This window comes from Protopterus annectens, chromosome 5.part0, assembly GCF_019279795.1.
Source record: "Protopterus annectens isolate FY-2018-M chromosome 5.part0, PAN1.0, whole genome shotgun sequence".
Classification (NCBI taxonomy): domain Eukaryota; kingdom Metazoa; phylum Chordata; order Ceratodontiformes; family Protopteridae; genus Protopterus; species Protopterus annectens.
This window is the reverse complement of record NC_056735.1, coordinates 656,917,349-656,930,398: the sequence shown is the minus strand read 5'-3', so window position 1 is coordinate 656,930,398 and position 13,050 is coordinate 656,917,349. Positions and strand designations below refer to the sequence as shown.

Here is a 13,050-nt window from a genome sequence, read left to right as displayed (position 1 = left end):
CTAATAATTTTGCTTTAACATGATCGGGCAGATTCTGTTCCTTTAACCAAGCATGACTCCTAACCACAGAACCCGTTGCAGCGGCCCTACAAGAGGCCTCCAAAGAATCAAAACCACATTGCAAAGTATGTTTTCCCACTTGTTCAGCTGCATGCAATAAATCCTGCATTTCCTTGTTTTCTGGACATTCAGAGGTAGTCAACATTTTCCGTCTTAATAGTGACATTAAGTATTGCTGACATTTAAGCATATGAAATTGACAATTTAAAGCCCTTACAGCCAAAGTAGCAGAAGTGTAAACTTTTTTCCCCCATCTGTCCAGTGCCCTTGAATCTCTATCAGAGGGAACAGGGTTTTTAGCAGTGGAAGCCTTGACTCCCTTAGGACCCTGAGATATGGTTTCTGGGTCAGCAGCAGGGTTTTTGTATAGAAATTTATGGAATCTGTGACCCTGTAGTATCTGTCTGGCTTAACAGGTGCAGGGGGGTATGGAGTCTGGAGACAGGCCAGACTCTGAAAAAACATCATCTACAATGTCCAGAACAAGGGGAATAGCAAGGGGCCTGTGCTAAGGAAGTAAAAGAAAATCTCTGAGCCTTTTCTTAGATTCTGAATAATCCTGGCTCTCCCAATGAAAGTGCTCTCTCATGGTATGTAGGGTTTCCCCAAAGGAGTAATCTTCAGGAGGAGAAGCTGAAGGAATAGGTTCTTCAGCATCAGAATCCTCATAGGGAGGAATTGAGTATTCCTGATCAGAGGAGGAATCAGAGGAATTGGAAACCTCATCTGAAGAGTCATATTCTGTCTCTTGCCTAGGCCTCTTATCAGGAGGGGGATGGGAACCCCTGATCAAAGTAATAAGGTCTTCGGCCATTTTGAACATCTGTTTTTTAGGCATGAAAGTCTGTCCTAGAGAATGTTGTAGTTGTTTCTTTGTCTTTTAGAGCTGCTTTAGTCTTTGGCTTTGAAGCTGTAGATGGCTTTACATATAACTGTGTAGGTCTGAAAACACCCTCAGAAGCCGATGCCTGCACAGCGGCTCCGGACCCATCTGAGGGAATACTTTCCGAGGGTCCAATACCTTGAGTTTCCAAAGGCCCAGTTGGCTCCACGTGGGAGTCAGAAGCGGCCTGTGGCTCCGAGGTCGTGGGTGTCAGGGGCTGCGAAAGTGCCTCACTGAGAACCGGCGAACCGACGACTAGCTTAGCGGAAGCCTCATCGTCGGTTTTGGGCCTCGGATGCCTGTCCTTGTCTTTATCCTTGCGTTTTTTGTAAACTCCGGTCGTCGGCTGTTCCACTGGCATTGTATAATTGAATCTTCGGCCGAAGTGATGAAAGGCAAAATCGTACCGACGCTTAACAGTGCGTTAGTTAAATCTAGCACAAAACCGACAACAAGCAACGTCGTGGTCAGGGCCTAGGCAAGGAATACAGTAAGAGTGAAAATCCTTATGAGGTATTTGCTTCCCACAAGAAATACAATTGTTAACTTTTTCTGACATCAGTCTGGAGCAAGAAAAAAAGTTTCCCCAATGGGGTACTTAGCTTTAATGAAGACTTCGGATCTGAAATTCGATTTCGAAAATCTCAGGAGTCGGCCGACCGGCACTTGCGAACTGCTTTTCCTTCAGAAAGACTGAAGAAAATGGTGTCGGCTGCATCTTTTATACCCCTGGCGCACTGACGTCAGGGAAGAGGCGAGAGCAGCCGACGCCGGACCAAGACTTTGGAATTCAGGCCGACTGCAGGTAGCCTGCCAGCAGGATAACCCAAGTGTAATGACTGCAACAGTGAAACATGATGAACATCTGGGAAAATGCACCATGGGACTTAAGCTCTCAAATGCTGCAATGTAAGTATTAATAGTGAGATCACTTTAAGAAAGCTGATTCAAGCCAAAAAAAGAACATGTTTCAATTTAGCAGTAAACAATAAAGCAAACAGGAACAGAATATACTGCAAGGAATGTCTGAATATACACAATAATTCATCAGCAGTGAGATATTACACAAACTGATGCTCCCCCTTTTATCAGGTTGAAGGGTAGAAACATAACATTACAGATTTTATTCATCTCCAAGAAGAGTTCATAAAAACAACAGCTTACTTTCCACATCTTTGCAGAAATAGCTCATAATGGATGTAACATCCTCGATTTACCTTGGTGCAGGTTTTTAAACAACACTTACTGCACAGTCTTACGCGCTACACAGAAATCAAAAGAAAAACAGTCTTACAATAGTCTCAGTTTTGACCCAAAGAAATAGAGGTTTTCTTTTTGCCAAAAAGTGTCTGCCTTTATATAGCACAGCAGCTAACAGTGACCTTCCGAAACTCATGCTGAACTCACAACACACAGCAGCCCTGATTTTTTAAACACCTTTATTATCACTTAAGATACACGCAAACATATATTAACAGAAAATAAAACAAACCATGTTAACATTTTTTTCTATTTGCATATATTATATATCACATATTGTTCTCTTTGCAACTACCATCAGTCCAACATTAAGTGCTGAATTCTTGCCTTCCCCTAATCCTCAATCCTCCTCCTGAACATTATTCTGCATGTATTGTTCCCACAATTTCCATTTATTTCGAGTTAATTCCTCTCCCAGTTATTTTATCTTTTATAATATTCAGTACTTCAAAAATAAGTTGGTTTAGACTTTGATTTCCATTTTCTAGTAATTGATTTTTTTGGTAGCAAATAGAATTAAAATTAATAAACTTTACGATCTCCAGGAAATTCAGATTCTGTGCCCCAGCTCAAAAGAATCATTTCTTTAGTTACAGGTATTTGATCATCCAATATTTTTGACAGCGTACTTGTACGGAATTTGTGAAATCTGCCAACTCATTATACTCCAGAAACATGTTCCAAGTTAGCTCTTTCTTCCCCATCACACCTACAACATTTGCTATCTACCTGAGGAAAAAATTCTTTACGTCTGCTTGAGATAAAAAAACACTTATGCAAACACTTCCAGGCAAAGATCCTAAAACTTCTGGACTTTGTTGCGTATTTCACAGCCATATACATGCCCTCCCATTGTTCTCTAGTAAACATTTTTTCCAGTCTCACTTCGCATTCTTTTCTAACCTCCTCTGATCGACTCTTATAGCTATCATGCAATTCTTTTTATGCGCTACTAATTATCCATTTTTTTTAACAGCAGCTTCTGTTCTAGATTCAACTAAAAACTTTACCAGAGCAGGTCTTTCACTTAAGATTCCCCTATGCCTTTCTCTTTGCCTATAAGAAAGGCAGTCTCTAGCATGCAGTCCAAACATTGTCTTAGCCTCATCTCACTCTGTTACTTTTTCCTCTAATTATTTGCTCAGAATACCCTTGGTTACTTTGCCAGTTTTCTCCAGTAAATGCCATTCCCCTATCACCCATTTTCTGTATCCCTACTTACAATCCTCCCTATCTGCATAATTTCTTTTCTCTATTCTCATGCTGGCTTCGTTCTTAGAATACTTTCTGCTACATTATGAATATAACATTCTGTATGGTTATTATTATTCTCTTTTATTTCTTGAATCCCCACCTTGCTTCATCATCATCCCTTTCAACTTTGAATTATAATCTTCTTCTTGTGTTACATATATTAGTTTTAACTGTGTAGCTGCAAAATATCCCTTCAAATCTGGTAATCTTAAACCACCTTGTTCTATTTGAAGGATCAACTTATCCCACTTAACCCTTGCCTTCTTCCCTTCCCAGATAAATTCCTTTAACCCTTTGTTAATTACTGTCATAACTTCTCTGGTTGCTAAAAATATACCTGACCAGTACATGAAACTACAGGGACTAAAAACATTTTCACTGCTTGCATCTTACTACCTATATCCATAAATGAGAGCTTCCAGCTTCTCAGTTTTAGTATTATTAGCATCATCTTTTGTTTAGTCTCTCCCCACATAACAGAAGCCTTTTTAATCCATACTCCAAAATACTTCATCTTATGTCCCTATAAATAGGGGTATTGCTAGATCAATTTTTGTGTGAGGTACCTAATTTACAGCTATAGCCTTTGTTTTATCTTCATGAATTTTATATACTGAAAAGACTTTAAACAATCTCAATGTTCCACAAAATTGAGATATCCTTTTCTGGATTTATCAAACTACAAAATAATATTATCTGCACATAAAGTCAACTTTTCTTGATTACTACGCCAATTATATCCTTGAATTTCTGAGCCCTTAATTTTCTTTGGCAATGGCTCTAAGTATAAAGCAAATACAGGGGAAAGAGGACACCCCTGTCTGGTTCCTCTGTTCATACACAAATTATCAGAAAGGAACCCTTCCTCTTTAATTCCTGCCTCCGATACTTCGTATATCCTTCTAATCAACCTTATTATTGTATCAGTGAATGCAAATGCTTCCTCTGTCCTGCTCAAAAAATCCCAGCATATTCTGTTGAATGCTTTCTCTGCATCAAGACCCATCAACAATAGTGATACTTTATTACATTCAGCTTCACTCTGGATCATTACATTATTACATTTACATTGATCCATATCTATCAATACTGCCAACACCATAGACAAACACTTTACAATCATGGTTTAAAAATGAAATGTGTTTATATGAAGTTGGATCTGATGTATCTTTGCCATCTTTAAGAATATAGCCAGCACAGCTTTCTTCCAAGATACTGATGTTTCACCTCCTTTTATAATACTGTTCCACACATTTTTTTCAGATCTTTATCACTTTCTTCTTTGTTAACTTCCATGGGAATACCATCTGTTCCTGGAAACCTTCATGAAGATTTATTAAACATCAATGTTTTTAATCTCATCTCCTCCTATCTTAACTGTTAGTTATGAGCCTCATCTATCTCTAACCTTGGCATAATTATATCTTCCATAAATATTTCCATATTTCTCTGCTTTATACAAATGTTCCTAAAATTCCTAAAATATCTCTAATACCTACATTATTTCTGGCTATTTTTTTTTTTGTTGTAGTGTCCCTAAATTTGTTGATAACCCTTTCTACTTTCTGTTGCCTAAGTCACTGTGCTAAAAGCTTTTCTGTGCACTGGAGTTAACATCAACAAATGGCTACTTAACAACAACCTTTCTAAACTTGTGCATATTATCCAGATACTCTTCATTTCTCTTTAGCACTCTGCATTTGCCCTCTTCTTGTTCTCTAAGATTCCCCTTACTCTGCAATATTTTAACCTTTGTCAAACAAGAATTCAATGCCAAAAATGCTTCAGCAAACCCAAGCAACTTAAACAGCAGAAAGAGACCACAAAGACCACAAACCTTGTCACAAAATGTTGTTTTCATAAAGAAGGAGTGGAGCACTAAGCTGCATTGTGAAGCTTGAGTCCTAGAATGATGGTGGCAAATGAGATCTGAGGGAAGCTTGTCTAAGAGGACAGGTGCATTGTAGAAGGGAAAGGTTTGAATAGCTTGAGGCTTTAACAAAAGCATGCTGGTACACATCTGACAAGTGTCTCAAAGATCCAACAGTCAGATCAGATGGATGGAATTTAAAGGATCTGCACCTATGCAATGAGTCTCACGACTATGAATCTTACCCCACAGTCAAAAATATCTGCAGAGATTACTAATAGAATACCTGTGTAAAACTGAAAGCAAATTATGCATCATGAAATGACCAAAATCATTTCAATATGAGTGTGAGTGCTTCCATACACATGCTAACAAGAGATGTTTCGAGTAGCAGTTCAGGTATATGACCTGGAAATGTGGACTTGGTACTGTTAAGCTGGTAGCCTTTTACTTCCTGCAGCCTCCACTTGCTAGTGACTGAATGGCAGACTTGAACCACCTCTTCTTCCTAGAATGGGTAAGCTATCATTGGTCACTCACTAACATCCTTCCCCAAACAGCTGCACCACTGCCTGAACAACTACTTGAACTTGAGTTGTCTGGGTCACAGTTAGGGCTTTATCCCTCTATACCAATGAGCTGGGTACATTCTAACAGTTCTATGCAAAGATATTCACCAACAAAAATCTCTGAGTACAAATCATGTGTTCTACAATACTATAACCAAGGCTACCCATATAGACCTGTTAAAACCTCAGGTTACCAATCAAGGACAAGCCGCGGTGGTACAGCGATAACGTTGTTGCCTCACAGCAAGAGGTTCTCCTGTTCGATTCTCGGCTGGAGTGCCTTCTGTGTGGAGTCTGCATGTCCTCCATGCAGTCGAGTGGCCTCCGAAAGACATGCATGAATGGGCGTGCCTTCGCTGAAGGTTGGGCGTCGGGCTGGCAACTCGGCACCATGAAAATCTACTGCCAATCATTAGCAGACCGGAGTTCCGCTGTGGCGACCCCTAACCGGGAAAAGCCGAAAAGACAAACAACAAACAAACCAACCAAGTAAGGAATACAGTGGGGAAACTGGTGTGGTATGCAATATGAGACTTGGCAGTGTGAAGAAAGCTCCATGCAACAGAGTTACTAACAGTAGTACCTCAGTGTGGTTTTCTCTTGAGTTTTGCAGCATACAATTTTTCTAGACATCATTTAATGAGCTCTTTAATGGTCTTGAATATTATTAAAGTTATAAAATTGCCTGGGGAAACTGCATTACAAAGTCTTGGGAAACATCAAAACATATGAAAGTCACTGGGTATTTGCTTCCAGCAAGCAACAAGCCTACATATTTACTGCTAACAAAACTAATACAAAGTTCAAGAGTACTTTCAGTGATTCATAATGTATCTGAATATTTAATATGAAAAACAAGTACAATAAACAAGCACAGATGGTTATTTATTTACTTGTTTTTACTACTAGGATGCAGTCCATTTTCAGTGGAAAACAGCAAAGAAAAGCTCCATGAAACCAAATAATTAATTTAATGAAGCTGACAGAGTTCGTAACATTTTTAAAAGTGCAAGAACTATGCAGAACAATCGTAATGAAGAAGTACCCAGTTTTTGTGCCTTCTGTCTACAGACTATATACATATATGTGTGTGTGTGTGTATGTGTATAAAAAATAAGTGTGAAATTTTATGTATATAGTTCACAACAACACAGCAAAATGAATACATATAAGGATTAAGTGAATGCACAACTTGTTAAAAAAGCACCTACATTATGTGACATCTGTCAACAGACCTTTTGCAATGTAAATCTTATGTAACTAAAATGCAAAATGGGTGAAAGCATACACAGTAGAGACTTGATTATCCGAACGTTGATTATCCGAAATGTCAATTATCCGGACGCAGCCTTCCAAAGTTTTCAGATAGGAAAAATCAAAGTCTGAAAATGTAAACATTATACTTATTCGCCTGTGTATGTTTTTTGAGCCTGTAGCCCGCACGCGTGTGACAAATGTTCTTTATTGTCCACTGGAATCACTGAATGGTTGTAAAGTGTATTCCCTGTGTGCACAAAAAACAAGATTTTAGAAGTTTTTTTATCCCGTTCAATGTATGTTTGATTACCCAATCAGTTTGACTATCTGAAATACCCTAGGTTCTAATTAGTTCGGGTAATTGACTCTCTACTGTATACAGGATATTGGGATAAAGAGGTTATACAAGTGTATGTTACAATAAATGTAGACATGCAGGTCATAAAAGTTAGGCAGGCTTAAGTAACCAGTTCTTAGCTGTTTTTTTTTTTGAATGCAGCCTACTGTTTTACATTTGGTATCACATGCATATGTGTTCAGCATTTGCAGCTATTAAGTAACTGAACACGTGCCCATCTTACAAATAGCATACGTTACCTGTTTCTGGTCTTTCTTCTCTCAGTCCTGCTAAGACATCCACTGTTCTATTCAGATCTTCAGAATTAGGTCTGTTTTCTGATACTAATCCACAAAGGTAGCCCAGTGACTTCAACTAATGCATAAAAACAGAAAATTATGGGATATGAAAAACAGACTGTCAGTTTATATAATGTGTAATATACACTAAATATATGTCTAGCAATTTTATCAAGATTCCTTGTGTCTCAGACTCGTCTGCCACACAAAGTACAGCATAAAAATAAAATGGTAAACTGGTATGTTAAAAGTACCATATAAGCATTTTATTCTTCTGTCATGTAGCAAAGACATTTTCATCTTTATTTACCTTTTTTTTGTAACTAGCAAAGCTTAAATGTTAACTTATTTGTTCTTGCAAAGAAGAAGAGAGAGTGAAAGGACAGGATTAGTAGCAGAGTACAGAAAGGGCAAGTCACACATGAGAGAAGAAAAAAGGAGTTTGTACTTGGAAGAACACTAGACACTTGCTGCAACTATAATTTTAAGAGTTCTATGGAAGCCTACAGTTTAGTGTCTGACAGAAGTTCCTCCACAAATTTCTGTTAATGTTAAAAACTAGAACAGATAACGATTAAGGAGAATTTCCAGGACATGACTGACAGAGCCACAGTTATCTATTCTGGTGCTCTGTGCCAATTCCCGATCTGGCATCCCTTTCAATTTTTCAGAAGCGGAGCAAAAAATAAATAAATAAAAATGTCAATGTCCTCTCATTCTTGTGGGCAAAAAAAATGCACTCTTGTTTGAAAAGCATAGCAAACTATTTGCACCATCTTACACCACACTGAAGAACTTCAGCTCTGACCACAAATGCACTGCAGGTATTCATGTCTGCATATCAGTAGTGCAGTACTAACCCATTGTCAACTCCCGATGCTCCCCATAACACATTGTACTCAGTAGAGGCTGCAACTTCTCTCCACTCTATCTAAACCCCTGATAACACAAAACTGTGAGTTTCTGTCAGTGAAAGAAAAACTGTGGGCATATGTAAAAAAATTCTAATAGTGATTTTTACATACTAGGGTTCTTTATCTTGTCAAACTCAAAGCAACATAAACACAATGTTTTAATTTAACGTAATAAAAAGATGTCCAGTCGCCCGAATACCAAGTATATGGCTGGCGTCGGTCGTCAAGCATTAATTATGATGTCGGGGCGTCAGGGGTACTAATGCATGACCGACGGCCCATATCCTCAGTCTTTTTTCTTTGCCCCAGATGTCAGAGACTAAAAAGACAAAAACAAAAACAACAAACAAAACCTGCCACCAACCCATATATATATATATACACAACACATAGATATATATATATATATATATATATATACTAAGCACACGCCAGCACCCCTAAAGAGAGGAAGGAGGAGAAGAAGGGTGAGGTATGGAGGGTTGGATCCAACAGACATCTACATTACCAAAACTGTACTATATTCTTCATTTCTGTATTTCATTCCACCACATTCCTAACCATGGGTAGAATCCCAAGGCAGAGTAAGGATCCTGGCAGGGAGTAAAGAGGCAGAGCTGTCAACATGCCTTGCAAAAAAAGCTGCTGCAAACCAGCTCTAGAAAAGGGAGAGAAGGATGAAGATGGTAGAAAAAGATATGCACTGAACTGAAAGTAGCTGCAAAAAACTCCCAAGAGCTGCCTCCCCTTGCTGTTGCCAATGCTGTTAGTATTGGTAGCCCTAGTGGAATGAGGCCTAATCCCAGCTGGCCCCTCTGGGGTAACAAAAAATGCAAAACCCAGACTCCTTAGTAGTGGGTACACCAGTGTTGCGAGGCCAATCTGGAGCTATTAAAAATCCTTGGCTTGTCTTGTCTGACCTGACCTTTAAGAAGAACAGAAGAAGGAAGAGGTGGAAAGGCATACATACAAGCATTTTTCCAGACCAAAAGAAAGAGCATCCACTTCTTTCCAAGCTGAATGAAACCCCCTTTTGGCAAAACTTTGGCACCTGGTGGTTTAGTGGAGAAGAAGATGAACAGATCTATTCCCTCTGACACTGTGAATTTCTATGACACCCAAACCATGAAGATCCAGTTTCCATCCATGGGGATCATGATTTGTCCTCCATCATTGAAGCTGAGTGTTCCTGTGCTCGGCAGAAGAAAAGAGTTAGTTGCAAGCTTTGTTGATGTACCACATGACAGTTGTGTTGTGTCTGTTGAATCAACACCTGCCCTGGAAGAAGAAACTCCTTGAAAAAAGCCATTAATGCAAACTGGACTGCTAACATCTCCTTCATGATGATATGTAGATGCTGTAGTCTGGCGGTCTTTGTCTCACTTTCACCATTTAGATGAGCTCCATTTTGAGATACCATTGCAGCTTCCTCATATGCAGTTTGGCATTGGAGCTTTTAAAACTCTAAAGATGCCATGAACCCTAATGCTTGAAGTCCTGTCCTTGCAGTCAACACGGACTGATGAGATAGAGATGATGGAAGTAAAGATAGACTCTTTTGTTTGTCCGGGGTTAAAAGGCCATCTGGGCTGCTGTATTCAGTCTCACACCCAGAAAGCACATGTCTTGAGAGGGTAGGAGACTTGACTACTTATTTTTTTCACAACAGAAAATATACAGCAGGCATCTGCTATAACATATTCAGATGCTGTATGTATAGAAGGTCTTCCTTTTCTTGAGGCAAGTCAGTGAGTAGTCCAAGATTTGAGGATTTTTATTCCTGAGTAAGCTATCTCGAGGCCTGTACAGCATCAAAACCACATTGCAAAGAATGCTTACCCTTTTGTTCAGACACACTAACCAAATCCAGCAACTTTACACTCAAATACTCCTTCCCAAAGCATCATCACTTAGATTTCAATTGTGTGAAGATAATATTTTGCTTTTTTAGACAGCAAACTGACACAATCACTAACTCATGGCTAAAGTGGAAGAGAAGTATACTTCTTTCCCCCTATCCAAAGCCCTTGCCCTTTTTATCAGGAAGAACAGGGGTCTGCCCTAGGACTCTTAAAAAACTTATGAGCTTCAGGCACCACCCCCCCCTACCGGGTTTAACAGGTAACAGAGAGCAGAAGATCAGGGGAATCAGGGAAGAAGAAGCCTCTGCAAAAACATTCAACACCACATTCAACACAGGGGGTATAGCTATATGGGAACAAAAGCCAAAAATTCAATTCCTAAGCCTTTTCCTCCTGAAATCTCTTGGCCTTGTGCTCCTCATGAATGCAGAGTCATGGAAATGCAGAGTCTCTGAAAATGAGAAATCCTCAGAAGGAGTAGGAGTGGAATCAGTGGAATCTCCACATCTCCTTACCAATAGAGGATTCCATGAAGACTCAGAGCCTCAGACTTGAAGACTCAACTCTCTGAAACTCAAACTCACCTAAACTCAGGTTCAGGTTTATCTGGGAGCCTCTTATCATGAGGGTATATAGTAATCAAATCTTCTGCCACTTTATGTTTCTTAGGCACAGAACCACCGAAACCCTGGGGGAGAAGCCCCAGCCCTAAACAAGGGTATACACAAAGTATAAATCTATGAGGTATCTGTATCCCACAAGAAATAAATACGTTATTCACTTTTTCTTTTCCGACATTAAATACTGAGGCAAAAAAAACAAAATGTTAACTGCAATCTTGTCAGTATGCTCTGTTGTTAATAATATAAATGAACTGAAAGGGTTCATTACGGGTGCTCAAGTCCCAAGTACTTGACAACCATAATCTCAAAGCCAGGGACTCGAGCACCTTTTGGTCTTGTGAGCTGCTGCTTCAGCTCGAATACAAATGTGAGTTAGGGCAAGCAGCCGTGGGAAGGGAGGACTGGGAGGGCAATTTTAGGATTATGGAGCAATCGGGAAACTTTGGGTGCAGAGAGGCGAGTTGGAGTTTTAGGCTTAGGGAGCAATTGGACATTACAGAGGGGGAATAAAGGTTTAGGTTGAGGGAGCAAGGACTCAAGTTGGAAACTGGGTAGAAACTTTAGGGTTGGAGTTTAGGTTCTGGTAGGGCTACATAGTTTTACAGGGTTGTGCTCTGAAAGAGCAACATAGAAATGAGAAATTGGGCTAGTGGAACTTAAAGCATTCGTTTTTTCAAGTAAGTGGCAGTGAGAAGGTGTGTTAGGAACAACTAGAACATGAGTACCTGTAGTCCTGAACTCACATGCTTTTCATGAGGGGAGGGGTTCTAACTACATTATAATTTGCAAATGGAGGACTACCGTAAAACTATTGTAAACGTACATTGTCACAGCAGGCAGAATGCCAGGGTTCCTTGAGCCATACTGATGATTTCTGCAGGACTTCTCCAACTACAATAAGTTAAAGAAGAAAAACTGCGTTAGAGAGTAGCAGCAAGTCCAGATTAGAAATTAAACAGGAACTGACACAATATAGACTGTATTCTAATGGATGAAAACAGAAATTATTAAGGTGGGAAAAATCTCTTGAATGAAAGATAAAAATGTGGACAGAGGAAGAGTGCTCTAGGTGTAATATAGTGATAAGGTCTAAGGTTATCTGGGGAAAAGGAAGGTGGAAAAACATGCGAAAAGTTAAATACAGCTGGGGGCCTTGAAGATTTGGTTATTCAGCTGCAGATAAACAAGTGGAAAAAATAAAAAGGATCTGGGTAGATATAGTGCTAGGAGTCAATAAGTGCAAAAGGGGAGAATACACAGAAGGCAACATTGTAGAGCAGGTGTGCAATTAGAGAGATTTAATAACACAGCTAAAGAGGTGCAGTAGGTGTGCAAATAGGCCAAGATAAAGAAAATGTGACAGATGCATGCAGAAAGGAAGAAAAACAGATACATGTATTAACAGAAGGGAAGCAGAAAGGAGGAAGGAAACAAGGGAGAGGAGAGGGTGTTGGTATTACTTGATAAAGCAGGAAGAAAGAACACAGACATAAAACAGGCAAACCTGCTGGTAGCACACAGATAAAAAATGCATGTGAGAAAAGAATGAGCTTCAGAAGCCTAAGAAGCATGCAGGACAGCCAACAAAGGCAGCCCTAGATGAAGACTGTAGCACACATGGAAAATAAGAATGGAGAAGGAGATATTCTAGTGAATAGAGACTTGAATAACAGTACAGTCAGGTGAGCAAATAAGTCTGAATGGAATGCATAGGTAGCTGTGAAAACTGTCCTGTGACTGACATTAGATGGAAAAAATGTAGTGAGGTGGACTGTAACGCATGATAGGAAGTTCACACATATCATAGTACCTGTGGGCACCAAAGATGTGACATATGGATCAGCAAAAGCAGCACAGGAAAG

At 39.5% G+C, this 13,050-nt stretch overlaps 1 protein-coding gene across 2 annotated transcripts in view; it reads right to left on the bottom strand.

The window, feature by feature from the left end:
* Nucleotides 1-13,050, bottom strand: part of TRAPPC10 (trafficking protein particle complex subunit 10) — a 2,525,275-nt gene that overhangs the window by 1,159,680 nt on the left and 1,352,545 nt on the right. For both annotated transcript variants that reach the window (XM_044072500.1, XM_044072501.1), the window contains exon 9: nucleotides 7,751-7,865. In XM_044072500.1, the coding sequence (XP_043928435.1) occupies nucleotides 7,751-7,865 (115 nt within the window). The remainder of the gene's footprint in view (nucleotides 1-7,750; nucleotides 7,866-13,050) is intronic.